This window comes from Telmatherina bonti, assembly GCF_933228915.1.
Source record: "Telmatherina bonti genome assembly, chromosome: 7".
Classification (NCBI taxonomy): Eukaryota; Metazoa; Chordata; class Actinopteri; order Atheriniformes; family Telmatherinidae; genus Telmatherina; species Telmatherina bonti.
In genome coordinates, this window is record NC_136625.1 from 20379746 (window position 1) to 20394323 (window position 14578).

Below are 14578 nucleotides of genomic sequence, written 5' to 3' on the forward strand. Positions count from 1 at the left end.
TTTATATTCTAATTAATGGGGCAGATCAGAATGCTTGCTAGTGAAGTTCTTCCTTCTGGAGCCACATCAGTTTGACTGTCTGCTTTTCGCCACTTGAATGTAAAGTGGTGCTCCATCAGTGTGACCTCCAACCAACTGACCTACCCCACTCCTTCCTCCTCCATCTTCTGGTTTCTATTTACTCTATTATACTTCAGCTCCATGTCTGCTTTATTATTTGGGTGTCATGTTTTCTGCTTTGCTCGCCATCTTTCTCTCTAATTTACAGAAACACAATAATCAGGTTTATCCCTTTTTTCAAAAGCAAGTAGAGAATTAAACTGTTTTCACATATTAAAAACACATATAGCGTTTTGGGGTGCTGCTGTAAATGTATTGTGGTTATTTGTCCATTAGGGGATGCTAGGGAATCAAAGTAGAGAAGCAGCAGGGAAGCATCATGATGTCTTTAGAATGAAACGGTTCGGTCTGGACACTGGTGAGATTGCCCTCAAAATGCTGAAAGGGTTTTAATGTTGTACAGTGAGTATTATGACATGTTTGTATAGCCATTTTCTAAATGTGAGAGAAGCTTGCTTTTCCTCTCTAAACTTTTCTTTGAGTTTCTTGTGTAGTTATCCAACATTTCAGGCTTTTTGATGCTCCTGTACAAATTTGAATGATTTCCCTGAAACCATAGCGAGGATATAAATATGTTTCACTGTATACTGGCACTGTGTTGCGGCAGTCTGTGGCAATATAAGAAACCGTTATTGGTCGAATCAAACTGACATAACTCAGTAGAGAGGATGTCTGTTGCTAGGGAACAGAGAGAAAAATAAAATGCTAAAACCACTCCAGTCAATGTTGAGTGAAAGCCTGTCTGCAATTATATAAATGCCCTTCAGAGCTCCAGCATCAAGTGCCATTAATGTTTTAACTCTCATTGCATATCACCTACAGCTGCACTTCATCTCACTTCCCTGTTGCTAGAGATTTTTTTCTTCAAAAAAGACATTTTTTTTTTATCTACATCACATCTTTAATAGATGTAAATCTATTGTCATTTTCATTTGCCATAGCTGCAAACTTCAAATCGTTCAAAGTTTGGTTAGGCCCCAGGAAATTTATAAAGTTCTTTTGCTATTCTTGGACACCTTTGAGTAGGCTGAAAGCAAGAGCAGAACAAAAGACAAACAGTCTTGAAACAGGCTGCACCTGGTCATGTGCACAGCGTTTTGGAGCATCAGTGCGGTGAGGGTGCTGTGCTCAAGTCTGTCAGTTTACTCCCGCAAGATGTCCAGTGACCCTGACGAGGAGGTGTATGTGTTTGGAGAAACAGATTTCTGTAGGATGAGGTTGCTCTATTGTGCAACATGGCTTTTGTTGGCAAAAATGAAAAAGAACAGAACAGGAATTCAAAGGAGCGATGTCGCTATGGAAACAACAGCAAAGAGAGAGATGCAGAAACAAGCACAGAGAGAGATATGCACTATTTGCAGAGATGGACAAATATTTTTGTTGGGCAACACAGAATGAGGTGTGTGTGTGCGATTTTGTTTTGTAATGAGTGCTTGTTTTTAAGTAGAAAGCAGAGATGTGATGAACAGATACTATCAGTCAGTAACCTCCTCGTGATGCGTGATATTTATCATCCTTTTGCTGTTTGTACATTGTGCTCTTGATCAGTGTAGCCCTTTTGTTGCTGTCTTGCTTTGCATGAGGTGACACGCCCGCCTGCTTCATGCAAATTCGGAAGAGGAGGCAACAAGAGTCATGGTTGAGTCTTTGGAGCTCAGAAAGAAACTTATTCATACATCCTGCTAAATCAGTTCACCCCTCCCAAATCTCAGCTTGTTTGCCAAGCATGATGTTGTCACTCTCTTTCTAGGCTTGTTTTCTTACCCCCTCCCCCAACACACACACACACCTCCCCTCATGTAAGCCCTCACTGGGCTGCTCGTCTGCACACTGTGTGGCAACTTCTTTATGTGGTCGAAGAGTCAGCAGCAAAGAATGATGCACATTGCCGGAATATGAAGTGGACTTATGCTGTGGCTGATTTTAATTGTCATGAATCGCAGCCTTGGGCATGAAACAAGCCTCGGCTGAATAATCTCATGTCTGTGGGGGCTGAAGTGGTCATCTTCAGGAAACAGTGGGGAGGGGAGGAGAGCAGCAGATGGAGTGAGAGCGCCCAGTTGCCTAATGAGGTCTCACTTGTAGCACTGAGTGTTAAAAAGACCCTGCTTTCTTCTGCTTTCCCTCAAAAAGGGAGCAGCCCTAAGATCTATTTCATGCTCTATTTTTACTCCTGACTTTTACTCCAGTATTAGCACAATGGCCCAGATTTTAAATGTTTTAATAGTGCAAGTCTGTCTCCATTAATGACAATATGAAGATGCTGTCTGACAATCAAAGGGTGAAACTGTTTAAAAGGGGGAGCAAAGTCTAACTAATATAAAGAGCTTTGTAAAAATTAATTTATTATTTTTTTTTACTCACTTGAACTATCAACACACCTGTTGTCTTTTGTGCAGATTTTCCTAGAATTCAGTTTTATTTATATTTCACACCTCTTTCTTTTCCCACAGCACCCACAAGCATCTTTACATAATTGTTTTTTTAAGCACATACCCACACAGCCTGCTGTATATATTCTTCTTTTTTTGGAGGTGGGGGGGGTTCTTCATCCTCAACAAACTCTAATTGCTATGGTAACAAAATATATGTCCCTCCTCTCCGGCAGCTTTCATTCAGATGAATTTAGAAATCACCGTGAAGCAGCGCTGTGGGAGGGGGCTACTGGTGCTTATACCTTCCCAGCTGATGATTTTCCAGTATAGGTGAAAAGATTGAGGGATGCATCTCTTCATCTATTCAATCGACTCTTCACAGAAATTTTGCTTTAGAGGCGTTAAACGGGCTCATTCTTTTTGACAAGTTTGCCATGTCGGAGAAGATGCGTAAAGTTTTGGAAGACTTCCCTCGGATCTCTCCATCTAATGAGCGCGCACTGGTTTTTGATAACCTCGGTTTGTCAGATCACAACGGGCTTGGATGTTGGTAGGAAATTACATGGAATAAACTCGGTGGATTTTTTTTCACCCCCTGCGCTGCCCGAGTTTAGAGAAGCGCGCATATTGAAAGTTGTTCAGAGCTGATTGTTACGCGCTGTCAAACAGATGGGATATTTTTTTGTACTGCCTGTACTCTTGAAACACTATTAGACACATGGAAGATTATCCTGAAATATACCACCACAACTTAGTTGTATAATTTTTTATTGATCTCTTTTATCTCTCGTGGACATGGAGTGAGAGGATTCTGGAACTTTTTGGGGATTCTTTGCGCTCGAAGGTGGATGTCTTTTTTTCCAGCTTACCTCTACTTTCCAGTTGTACTCATTTAACAATCATCCTTATAGTAAACACTCCTAAGTAGGTCGTTTCTTCATCTCTTTGTAGAATGGCTCGGTTTGGGGACGAGTCCGCTCCCACTACAGTGGACTCCGGGGATGGAGACTTGGAGCGCGCAGGCGACGGGCAGGACGCGGCGGCCGCGGGACTCACGGCTTCCATGAAGCAAGCCAAGGCGCAGCGGGCCCGGACCATGGCTCTGTACAACCCCGTCCCCCACCGACAGAACTGCCTCACCGTCAACAGGTCACTCTTCATATTTGCAGAAGACAACATAATTAGAAAATACGCAAGGAGAATAATTGAGTGGCCATATCCTTACATTGCAAGCATTAGTTGTGTCTGAAGAGTTTCAAACTAATGTGGTATGTTACTTCAGCACAATGGACAGCGACAATCCTCTTGCTGTAAACAGTCCCAGCTTTAAACTCTCCAACTTTCTTTTAAGTGCATGTTAAAGAACAGCTTCTGGGTTTAAATTATTCGGGTTGTGCATGACCTCTTACATCTTATTCAGCGTACAGGCATGGCTCTATAAGTAACTCTGTGATTCCCAGCTACTGATTAAACCGTATAACCAAAAACAATCCTTTAACTTGAATCCATCGCTGCATTTGCTCTTCTCATAATTTGGCAAAGTAACTTATTTATTCTTATTTGGACTCATTTACTTTGGAGCTGGCAGAAGACAGAAAGTAAGCATGTGGTGATCATTAGAAGCAGCTCTGCTCAGTGTGGGGGTGGCATGTGGGCACATCTCTGCTGCCTTAGTGCTCACTGGAATGTGAACCTAGTCATGAGTAGGTGTCAGTTCAAATTTACCAGGCAGCATTTCTGCGGTTGCCTGCTGTAGTTCTCCGAAGCATTTGTTTCCCTAAACTTGCAGGGTTTTTTTTTCTACAACTTCCTAGAAAAAGCATTATTCCCCACCCCTTTATTTGTTTTGAACATATCTTCTAAGCATTTTCCCGCTAAAGTTTTGTATGCATTTCAATCTTTTCAAGCCTCATCAGTTCAGCAACATCATTCAGCTGCCATATCTACCAACTGTGCCTCCTGCCTTACACCCCCTCCAGTGCAGCAAGCCAGTCTCCCACTGTTACCTAACTACAGGCTCTCTGTGGGTGAGTGGGAGTAGGGCTAGTGGTCAACACTAGCTGGCCACTGGCAGTACTGTTATGTGTCTGTAGGTAACACAGAGGCAGAGGTGTGTGTGGGAGAGGGCTGGCCACTAGTACTGTGGGGGATTATGGGCTGTGATAGCAGCACGTGTCAGAGTGCTGACCGAGTGAGACCCAAAATGTCCAAATTCAGAGACTGTAGGTGTAAAACAGATTCTTGTGAATTATCAGGAATCTGTAGCACTGTGTGCTGCACAGACTATTAAAACAATTCACACAAGCTTTATGGCCTGAGCAGGCCAATCGCTGAGCATTTTAAATGATGCTCTACTCCAGACTCCTGGAAACTTAAGCTGACACGTTATTGTTTGCAGAAAACAATTTGCTTTTGTTAAGTATTTCCACTTATAAATATACATTTTCTAAGTTCTAAGAAGCAATCTTTCTAATTAAATCTCTATGTGTTTGCATTACAACATGAAAACCCGCTAAAAGTGCATTTGCAATCCATCAAACCCAAGTAATTTCTGTCAAGTCTGACTAAAAGAAACTTTAAACTGGCTGTAATGGATGGTAAGCCATACTGATACAGTTTGTTTCATTGAAGGCAAAAGGACTGATTGATGGAATTTGATTAATAAACGGATGACAGTGGCTACTTAATATGTTTGTGAAACATGTTTAAATAATGTAGTAACACTATGATGCATAAATTTAGCAGGGACTGTAGTTTGGGTTAAATGGGCTAAAACTTGCATAATGAGTGGCATGCATGGTAACAGGTAACAATTAGTAACAGAGTGGGAGAGATTTATGAAGTATTTCCCGCTTAAGCTATTTTCAACCACTTTCAGTGACAACATTATGGTCAATATGAGTCAGTGTGGGTCTCAAAGGGTCTCATCTCAGCGCGCCTCTGTGAGTCAGTGACCCCATTTCTCTCAAGACAGAAAATTAATACTGACAAGTCTGTTCCTCATGGGAACTATGTCTAACAGAAAGTCACCAGCTTAGGGCTCAGTGTGAATGACACTTCACACATCCACACTATTCGTATGTTTAAAACCCATGAACAAATGTTTCAACTACAAAAATAAAATAAAATAAAATAAAATAAAATAAAATAAAATAAAATAAAATAAAATAATCTAGAAAAGTCAGGTTTCCAGAAATGTTTTGACAAAAATAAAAAACAAAACAAAACAAAAAACCTATGAATTGAGAGATAAATGCATCACTTCTTAACAGATACTGCTGCACAAGCCACAACATCTAACCAAGCAGTAAAAGACAGGAGGTATAAGTCATATTAAATAGCTGAAGAGAACACTTTTATATCTTATTTGACATATTTGTATAGGCAGAAAGTTTGATGATAATAAAGGTGCATAGCTGACTTTTATTTGTAGCGTATGAGAGATAGATGTGTCACAGATAACTAATCATGTTTCCCTCTTGGCACATCTATTGATTTATCATGCTGTAAAATCATATTTTACATAAAGGTTTATAAAATTGTTAAGACGTGTTGTAATCCTGAAAAAGAAAACACTATCATGTAAGGGAAAGAAAATACTATTAGGCTACAGTTAATGTTTTGGTTTTTATCTTGACTCACATGATTTATCAGTTAACATTTTAGCTAACAGGGTTTTTCTGACAGTCCGCTAAGTGATTAGTTTACACTTTGCTTCTTCACGTACACATAATACATAAACACCTGCAGTGTTTCTTCATGTTTAAACTGGAGAACATGTTCTCTCCTGTCCAATTGTAGTCCTCAGAAACCAAAATAATTAACTGAAAATGAAATGAGCTGAGAAAAACCTGCTTCTGTTTAGTAGAAAAGGCACTGTGATTGATTATTTCTCATGCAGAGATGCTGCAATAGCTGGATAAACGATGCTGCATACATAGCTTGCAGTTTTCTCAGCTGCCGGCAGTGAGAAGAGCCATGTTTGCTGTACTTTGTGCAGTTACACCATCAGGCCAAGGTGACTTCACAGCGTACTCATACCCTCCCTAACCTGCTCTTTTTCTCTTCATGAAAAGCACTTTTAAAAGCACGTTGCCATGGATACTGCAATCTCTCTGACAAATTGCTTTCAATAACAGAGAATATGAACCATGCTATAATTCATCATGTCAGTTAATCATCCATCTATTTTTCTTTACCATCCACTAAAGCACATCTCAGAAATATTACTAGACTTTCTTATTCCTGCAAAAACTGTTGTACAAATGAAAATAAAAAGTCCTTCACCTTCCACTCTTTTTCCAGCTTTAGATGTTTTCTGTTTTCTCGATACAGTTTGTCTCTTTTTGTTTCTCTGTGTTTTATGAAAGACTTATCCTTAACCTCATGGTCTTTACACCATTTGAGTATATGATCCTGGCTACCATCACCGCTAACTGTATTGTCCTGGCCTTGGAGCAGCACCTCCCTGGAGAGGATAAGACCCCCATGGCAAAAAGACTGGTGAGGACAAACTTGTTTTTTTAAATTTGTGGATCCATTAGGGGGTAGAAAACAAATGTGTGGGAGTTTAGGGGTTTTTTTGTTGCCGTAATCTGTGGGATTTTGTAGATTTACATTGTAAATAATGTCCAATGAAACAAAACAAAAATACACAATGTCTTTCACTTAACATAGAATGGTTTGGAGTAATGGGTTCGTAATGTTAAGTGTCTGAATAAACCTCTGTGCTTCGTGATATGTGGCTCATAACTTGAATCAAATCTTTTAATTTAGAGAATGAGGTAAGTGGTTGTGACTTTATTGAATACTAATACCCTATCCTAATACCCTAAAATAATCCATATATACCATTAAATTATAACATTTGTTATCAAAACCTGTTTCTGGTTTACAGGGGTAATTTTGATGTAGTTTATGGGCTTTACATTGATATTTAAATAAAGAAAGAACACATGAGTGCAAGATAAGAATATGGGTTTTTGATTTCATATTACAAGGGATTTCAAGATGCACATATCATGACGTTGACATGTTGACCAAAGTCATTGTCTATCGCTTGAATCCAGTTTTACAGGTGCCACATTTACACAAGAAGGTTTTTATAAGCAACAAGATGAGCGTTCTAGGCTCATGTTTTGATTGTGTACGAAGAAAAATATTTAATTTTGCTCAGTGTAAGTGAATTTGGATCAGCTTGGCATGGATAGACCACTCTAGTCTCCTAGGACCACTGTACTGTAGGTTTTAGTTGTTTCTCTGCTACAACACACTTGGTTTATATAAAATGGATCCAACAGCTTTTTGTCAAGTTCTGCACAATGGTACTTTTATTTGAGCGAGGTGCTTTGAAGCAGAGCAAGGTCTCAAATGTTCAGGACAGTGGCCCGCGAGGACAAACGTTAAAGATTACTGCTCTACTCTGGTTGTAAGGGATAGATCAAATATGTATATCAAATATATAAATATAAATCAAACTGAGCCATTTAAAGCAGCTATACTAGTAGTTATAGTAGCTGAATGGATGGCTAACTTGTCTGGTGCTAAATTAACATTTCAATAGCTGAGGATCGCATGGATTTCTTTGGAATGAAATTATAGCATAATGTGATTGTGACTAAAGATAAAGTTGAATAAAACCCAAATATATGAGAGGATTTGAGCCTTGGTCAGTTGGTGAAGACAGCTCAGATGAACCTACGGTATGTGACATCATTAAATGTCACATAAAGCCAGCACTTTGACTGATAGATGGAACCATGATGATTGAAATGACATGCAATCCCTCTATTTTCATTTCTCCTTCAGGAAAAGACAGAGCCATACTTTATTGGGATATTCTGCTTTGAAGCAGGGATCAAGTTGGTGGCGCTTGGTTTTGTTTTCCATAAAGGCTCTTATCTGAGAAATGGCTGGAACGTTATGGACTTCATAGTCGTACTCAGTGGGTGAGTGATAACTTTTCTTTCTTAACACTTGCATTTTCATTACAGTGAGATATCTTCTTTCTTTTTTTCAAACATTGGATAGTTACCTCCGCCAAAGAGGCTATGTTTTTACCAATGTTTATCTGTTTGTTTGTTTGTGTTCAAAATAACTCAAAAAGCTCTGGAGAGATTTACATGAAATTTTCAGGAGTTGTTGGAAATGTGAAAATGAAGAACTGATTAAATTTAGGTGGTGATCTGGATCACCGTTTGGACCCAGGAATTTTTTAAATGATCCTTTAACATGGCGGAGGTTTGCGCTCTCTGAGTGCTTTCTAGTTTTAAGTACCAAATATGCTTGTGGAACATTGCTACATCCTGTAATTGAAACCAATCAAATATGAGCAAAGCAACAAAGCTAATTAGAAGACAAGTTAGTGTTAGCAAGCATGGAGACCCAACCTGAACCTGGATCATGTAATAGTTTTATGGGTTAATGTTTGGGATAATAGCTTTGTTTCAGTGAAACCTAAATTAAAAAAACAAAAAAAACAAAAAAAAAAAACAATATAAAACAAACTTCTAGCTATTAGCATCAAAATGATTCAGATTGTGCTTTCAGTTGTCTTAGCATGATCATCCTGAACTTTCATCTTTCATCAGCAGCACACATTTTTTGATGCAACATATACTTTCTTACTGAAAAATTTACAGCACGAGTATCTTAACGTTTTTACAAAAGCACATTTTTTACATTAAAATGTCCTGTAAAGATTGTAACACCATTGAGCTATGGCAGACTTTCACACTATGGTCCACCAGCGAAGGCTAACTCTATTTACATCTAGCATTCTGTATCTTAGCTCTTTTCAGTCAGTAAAATCCTGTCTGATGTTGACTCTGACTGTAGCTTTCTCTCTTACTTTTCCTCTTATTCTTTGATAATATCTTCTTGTGGTTCTTAGCTGAATCAGCCATGGTGTGCGTTCAGAATGGCCAGCATATTATCAATCTAGTTGTTAATGCAGTTGTGGTGCTGTGAAGCAAAACACAACTACAAAATGATGCTACTGGCCTGAAAAAAACATTGTGGTGCAGTTTCTTAGCAGTTTTGTCTGATCTGACATGTTTGCATGCACTGACATATGAAACTCTAAACGTTATTGTCTACATTTACCAGTCTATGCATGGCGACGTTACTTCCCTTTTTTTTTTTCAAAAACATTTGTTGTTTGTTGAGCAAGGTGGAACCCACAGTCCTCGTGTTAGCCGTTTTTGTGAGAGGTAATCAGCTGCTAAATAATTTGCAAGTGAGTGTAATATGATGGTGAATGACAAAAATCTTAAAATAATAATAGATAACAAGGGAAGTAAATGCACAGAGCACATATACATGTCAGTTACTACACAAAAAATTCTTTTGCAAAGATAAATAGTAGTCACAGTATAATATCTGCAACTGTATTCATAATAGGCTACTGTCTTAGAAGTATTCCTTCCACCAACCCATAATGTCTCAAGGTGAGGTCAGCAGCCTCCCATTCCTCACTCTACACAGTATTAGTAGCGCTCCTGAGCAGCTGGATGGTGGGCCATCTGACAGCCAAAGCCGGATTTTGCCGATACCCATCACCTGCCTCAGGAGTCCCACAGGACAAAAAGGCCCAATAGGACTCCTTCTTCAGCCTGATGGCAACCTTTTCTGCAGGTGTCCACCAACAAATTCTGGGTTTACGGCTGTGACAGGCACCAACGACCTTAAGGCCACAGCTCCAGTTAGCTGTCTTGAGAATGGAGGCGTGGAACATAGTTCACTTGGACCCAATGTCCCCCGCTTCACTCGGAACACGGTTGAATCTCTACTGGGCGTGGTAGTTGACATGTTCCCAGCAGACCCTCACAAAACATTTGGTCCCATCAGACCTGACTGACAGTTGACAGCTCTCTTCCCCTGAGTGTTTAGGACATGCGGCCACATGGCTGATGATACGATTCCAAAGTCAGTTATTGAACTGGGACCTAGATTGCCCTGGTGCCAAGTGCACATATGGACACTCATGTTCATACCTGAACATGGTGTTTGTCATGGACAATCCATCACAAGCCCAGAAGTTCAGTAATAAAACATCACTCAATCGGGAAGTCCCTGGAAGAAGCGCTCTCCAACATGTCGTACAAGGTCTCCAAAAAGGGGTCAACTGCTGTTTAGTGCGTAGGCACAAAGGCTTCCTCTTACTGTCCAAAAACATGCATTTTAGGGCCATTGATCACTCTAAATTCTCCTTAGGAATGAATATAAACGGATGTTTGTCTCTCTGTGTTGGCCCTGTGATGGAAAAGGGATTTTTATCATTTAACTTACTCAGAAATATAACATTACAGTTGAAAAAAAATCAGCATTTGGAAGAAAACTAAAGTATGAGAGTGGGTTTGTGTACACACATTTATGTGCATGTGTTAGAGGCACATCGAACTTCACGATGAATTACAAACTTTACTGAGGTGAGAGAGGGAAATTGGTTTTAAATTAATACTCAGAAAGTGATTCTCCAATTAATTTTGACAGAATTCATTTTCAGTTTACGAGACTGTGGCTGGTGAACCAAAAGATTAATTTCAGACACTGATTGTCAAGTTATGTCGGTGCATTCATGCGCATTCCAGTGCTTGTGTTAACGTTTATCAATATTTTTCATATATGCGCTTGTACTGCAGTCGAACAACTTCTAATGAAGTAATTCTGCTCTTTATGTTCGATACACTTATCCGTTGTTGAACCTTAGGTCTTGTCTTCCTTGTTGTAGATAAATGTTTCTACCATACATTTACACACCACATGCATCCACAATAAAACACGACATAAAGGAAGGAAGAAGTGCGTTTGTGTGGCATAGTCAGGCTCCGCTGTCAGCGATAGGTGGGTGGATAAGTGGATTGGCAGTTGTTTCTAAAACCAGCTTTGGTTCGCCCCCAGGACCTCTGTGAATTAAATGTGAATGCAGCGCAGTAGATGTTATGTAAAACCATAGAAAGAGCAGATGGATGGAGAAGAATGGACGCAGAAAAGAAGAGGCAGAAAAATGAAATTGGAAATACAAACCCAGGACAAATATGATGAGAGTCTTAATTTGTTCCCTGTAGGACTGTTTCTTAGTGAATTAATTGTGCAGGAGTTAGCCATTGTTAACACTGGTTTTGCAGTTTATGGTGGAGCATTCAACATAAAAGAAAGATTGCTGTTGGCATGTTGACATCTCATTTCAATCTGACACCCACATCTTCCTTTTTTTCTGTTTCTTATCTCTCTGTCCTTCATTCTCCCTGCCTCTCCCTCTGCCTCTTACATAAAAGGCACACGAGCATCATGTTTGCAGACTGTTAAAGGCTAAACAGCTGTGGTGTTGACAGAGTTGCATCTTCTTCACGCAGTTGGAGTTGGACTTAGATATTAACTCTTAACAGTGATACTGTACGTTTTTTCATGTCTGATTTTGCAACAAATTAAAATAAATTGGGGCTGCACGGTGGTGTGGTGGTTAGGACTGCGGTCTCACTACAAGAAGGTTGCCGGTTCATGGCTGGGGGGTGGTTTGAACAGGGGTCGTTGTGTGGAGCTTGCATGCTCTCCCTGTGTATGTGTGCATTCTCTCTCGGTACGCTGGCATCCTCCCACCATCACCAGCTGTGGTAATATGCAAACAGTTAAACCACAAACCTGATGTTGAGGCTTATCTAATTTAACAGTTTCTTTCTTTCTTTCTTTTTTTTTTTTTTGTCTTGCCCTGCATTTAAAGGGGTGCTATTATGGTATTTTGAGTTTTCTGAGCTTTCTAAAGTGTTACAGTGTTGAATCCTCATCAGACATGTGAACGGCACTGTTTTTTTTATCACCTAAACGCATGTTTGAGTTTGAGTTTGAGTTCCAGCACGCTCTCTGTTTGGTTTCCATGGTGACGAAAAACGCGTTGTTTTAGAGAGTTTTTTCTACTTCGAAATCCTTGTGACGTCCTGGGTGATAAGTTTCGGTGATTGGTTACCGTCTACTGGTTGACAAGGACATGTACAAATACATCAGGCGGGTGGAAAACGTCGGATAAAGTTATTTCCAACGATGGCTGGTGAGTTTACCAAAGAGAGACATCCTGCTGCATTCGTTGCTGTGGGTTGCTGTTTTCCACTTCGTTTTCAGGGTCTGATTCAGGTTCCAACATGTAGGGCTGTATGCTATGTGTTGACATGGCATTTTGTTTTTTTTATTGAGTTTATATTAGCCTAATCCTTCTGTTTATGAGATGTTACAATGATGGCAAAAGCAGTTGCGGTGCGCGCTCCCGATGTAGTGCAGTGGCGGGAGGCGGGGCTTAATGCGGAAGAGTCTCAATCCACTCGTTTTGCCCACAGGCTAATCTAACAGCCTACGGAGAGGGTCGGTCTGAAGTAAATAAAGCGATTTGTGATAATAACTCGATCAATCCCAGCCCTTCTGGTTTCAGAAATAAAAATAAATTAGCCTGAAATGCACATAGTAGTTCCACTTTAAGCAAGCAGAATGATTTTCTGAATGCTGTGTTCTATTGGGTAAATTTACTTTGCCAATTATATCTATAATGCTCCTCTTGACTTTCTGGATTCTTATTTTATTTTTCTATTTATTTTGCATAATTGTTTGTAATACAAAGTTTTTGTTTCTGGACCGAACCGGAGAGGATAGAAGAGGGACAGAAAGAGAACTGAGAAGAAGAGAAAACAGAGAAACATACTGTGGAGAGAAAAAGAAAAAGAAAAAGAAAAAAAGAAAGAATGAGACAGAGAACAACCTACATATGCATATACATATGCATACATACACACTCGCATATGTATACACATATACATACACCTATATACATATTGGAATCATGTTCCCCCTTGCAGGAGGACGAAGCCATCAACTGTCAGGAGAACCTAGGACTTACAAGCTAAATCAGAAAGAAAACTAGCTGCTGTTAGAAAATAAACCTGCAGACGACTCAGTGACTGTGTCACATGCAGAGCATACAGAGTGGAACGTGTTCAGAGAAGAGTGATCATGCCAATGTGGCCCTGCCCACACAAAGGCGAGAGGCAGGCCAGGAGAATGTAACATTTTGTAATGTTTCTTTACAGTTCTACTCCTCTGTCAGCAGCATTTGGTCATATTCAATGTAAAAATTACAGTTAAGGCTTCATATTAAAAGGATACATGAAGTTTTCTCAATAGAGTTCAATTTCATGTCATGTGAATGCTTCCCAAAAAAAGAAGAGCCAGCACTTTTGATTATTTATTTTGACAGGACTTGCTTTTTTTTCAAAATGTTTTATTTATTCAGTAGGAAGAAAGTAACAGCAAAACTGTGTCCAAGGAAATGAACCAATATAAAAAACTATGATATGTTTTGCCACAAGACTAGAAGGATTTGAGAGCAAAGACTCTGCAAGATGTGAGAATTGTGGGTGAATGACAACTCATAATTTGCCTTGGATTTCAGCGTTGATGTAGCTCCATATTGCAGCCAATATCTGGTTTACTGTTCAACAAAAAGCACATTTTTACAATATTCCTGATTCAACAGCTTTTTGTTTCAGTTGTGCGAAACAGATCTTAGAAATGGGGACTTTCTTTGGTGTCTATGAACTCAAAAGTTGAAGTGAAGCCCTCTGTTCCAGCTGAAACCATGTTACTTACAGTAGTAAATGCACAAAGTCTGTGCACTTTGTGCAGCTCACATATCGTCTGTGTTGTAGTTCCAGTTGTGGCTGGAATTGGTAACAGGCGACCTGATTTCCCGCCACCTATCTGACACATTTTCTAGTAGCACATATGCTGCTTCTCTCTCTTCGCTCACTGTCTCAAACATACTCACACTCAATCAGACACACACAGTCTCACTCTAGTGGCACAGTACAAGTAAGTCAGACTTAAAAGAAAACACATATGTGTCGTAGAGGCCACCTGAGAATAAAATTGAGGCCACTGGGCCAGTGCTGGCGGCATTCATTCTATTTCATATTAATGAATTGCTAGAAGCAAATCTGTTGGGACATGGAGCTCAATTAAAACTCTTAATCTGAGTGAGGAGTGTGTAGCAAAAGGACCCCAGCTACAGCAGTTTACCCTCAATCCAATTTAAATCGGTG

The 14578-nt window shown here is 39.7% G+C and overlaps 1 protein-coding gene across 1 annotated transcript in view; it reads left to right on the forward strand.

Moving 5' to 3' along the window:
- cacna1eb (calcium channel, voltage-dependent, R type, alpha 1E subunit b) overlaps positions 1 to 14578 on the forward strand; it is a gene marked incomplete at both ends in the record, with an annotated part of 62622 nt that overhangs the window by 2859 nt on the left and 45185 nt on the right. Inside the window, 3 exons of the mRNA XM_079244127.1 lie at positions 3447 to 3736; positions 6895 to 6998; positions 8304 to 8443. Coding sequence (XP_079100253.1) covers positions 3447 to 3736; positions 6895 to 6998; positions 8304 to 8443 — 534 coding nt within the window. The remainder of the gene's footprint in view (positions 1 to 3446; positions 3737 to 6894; positions 6999 to 8303; positions 8444 to 14578) is intronic.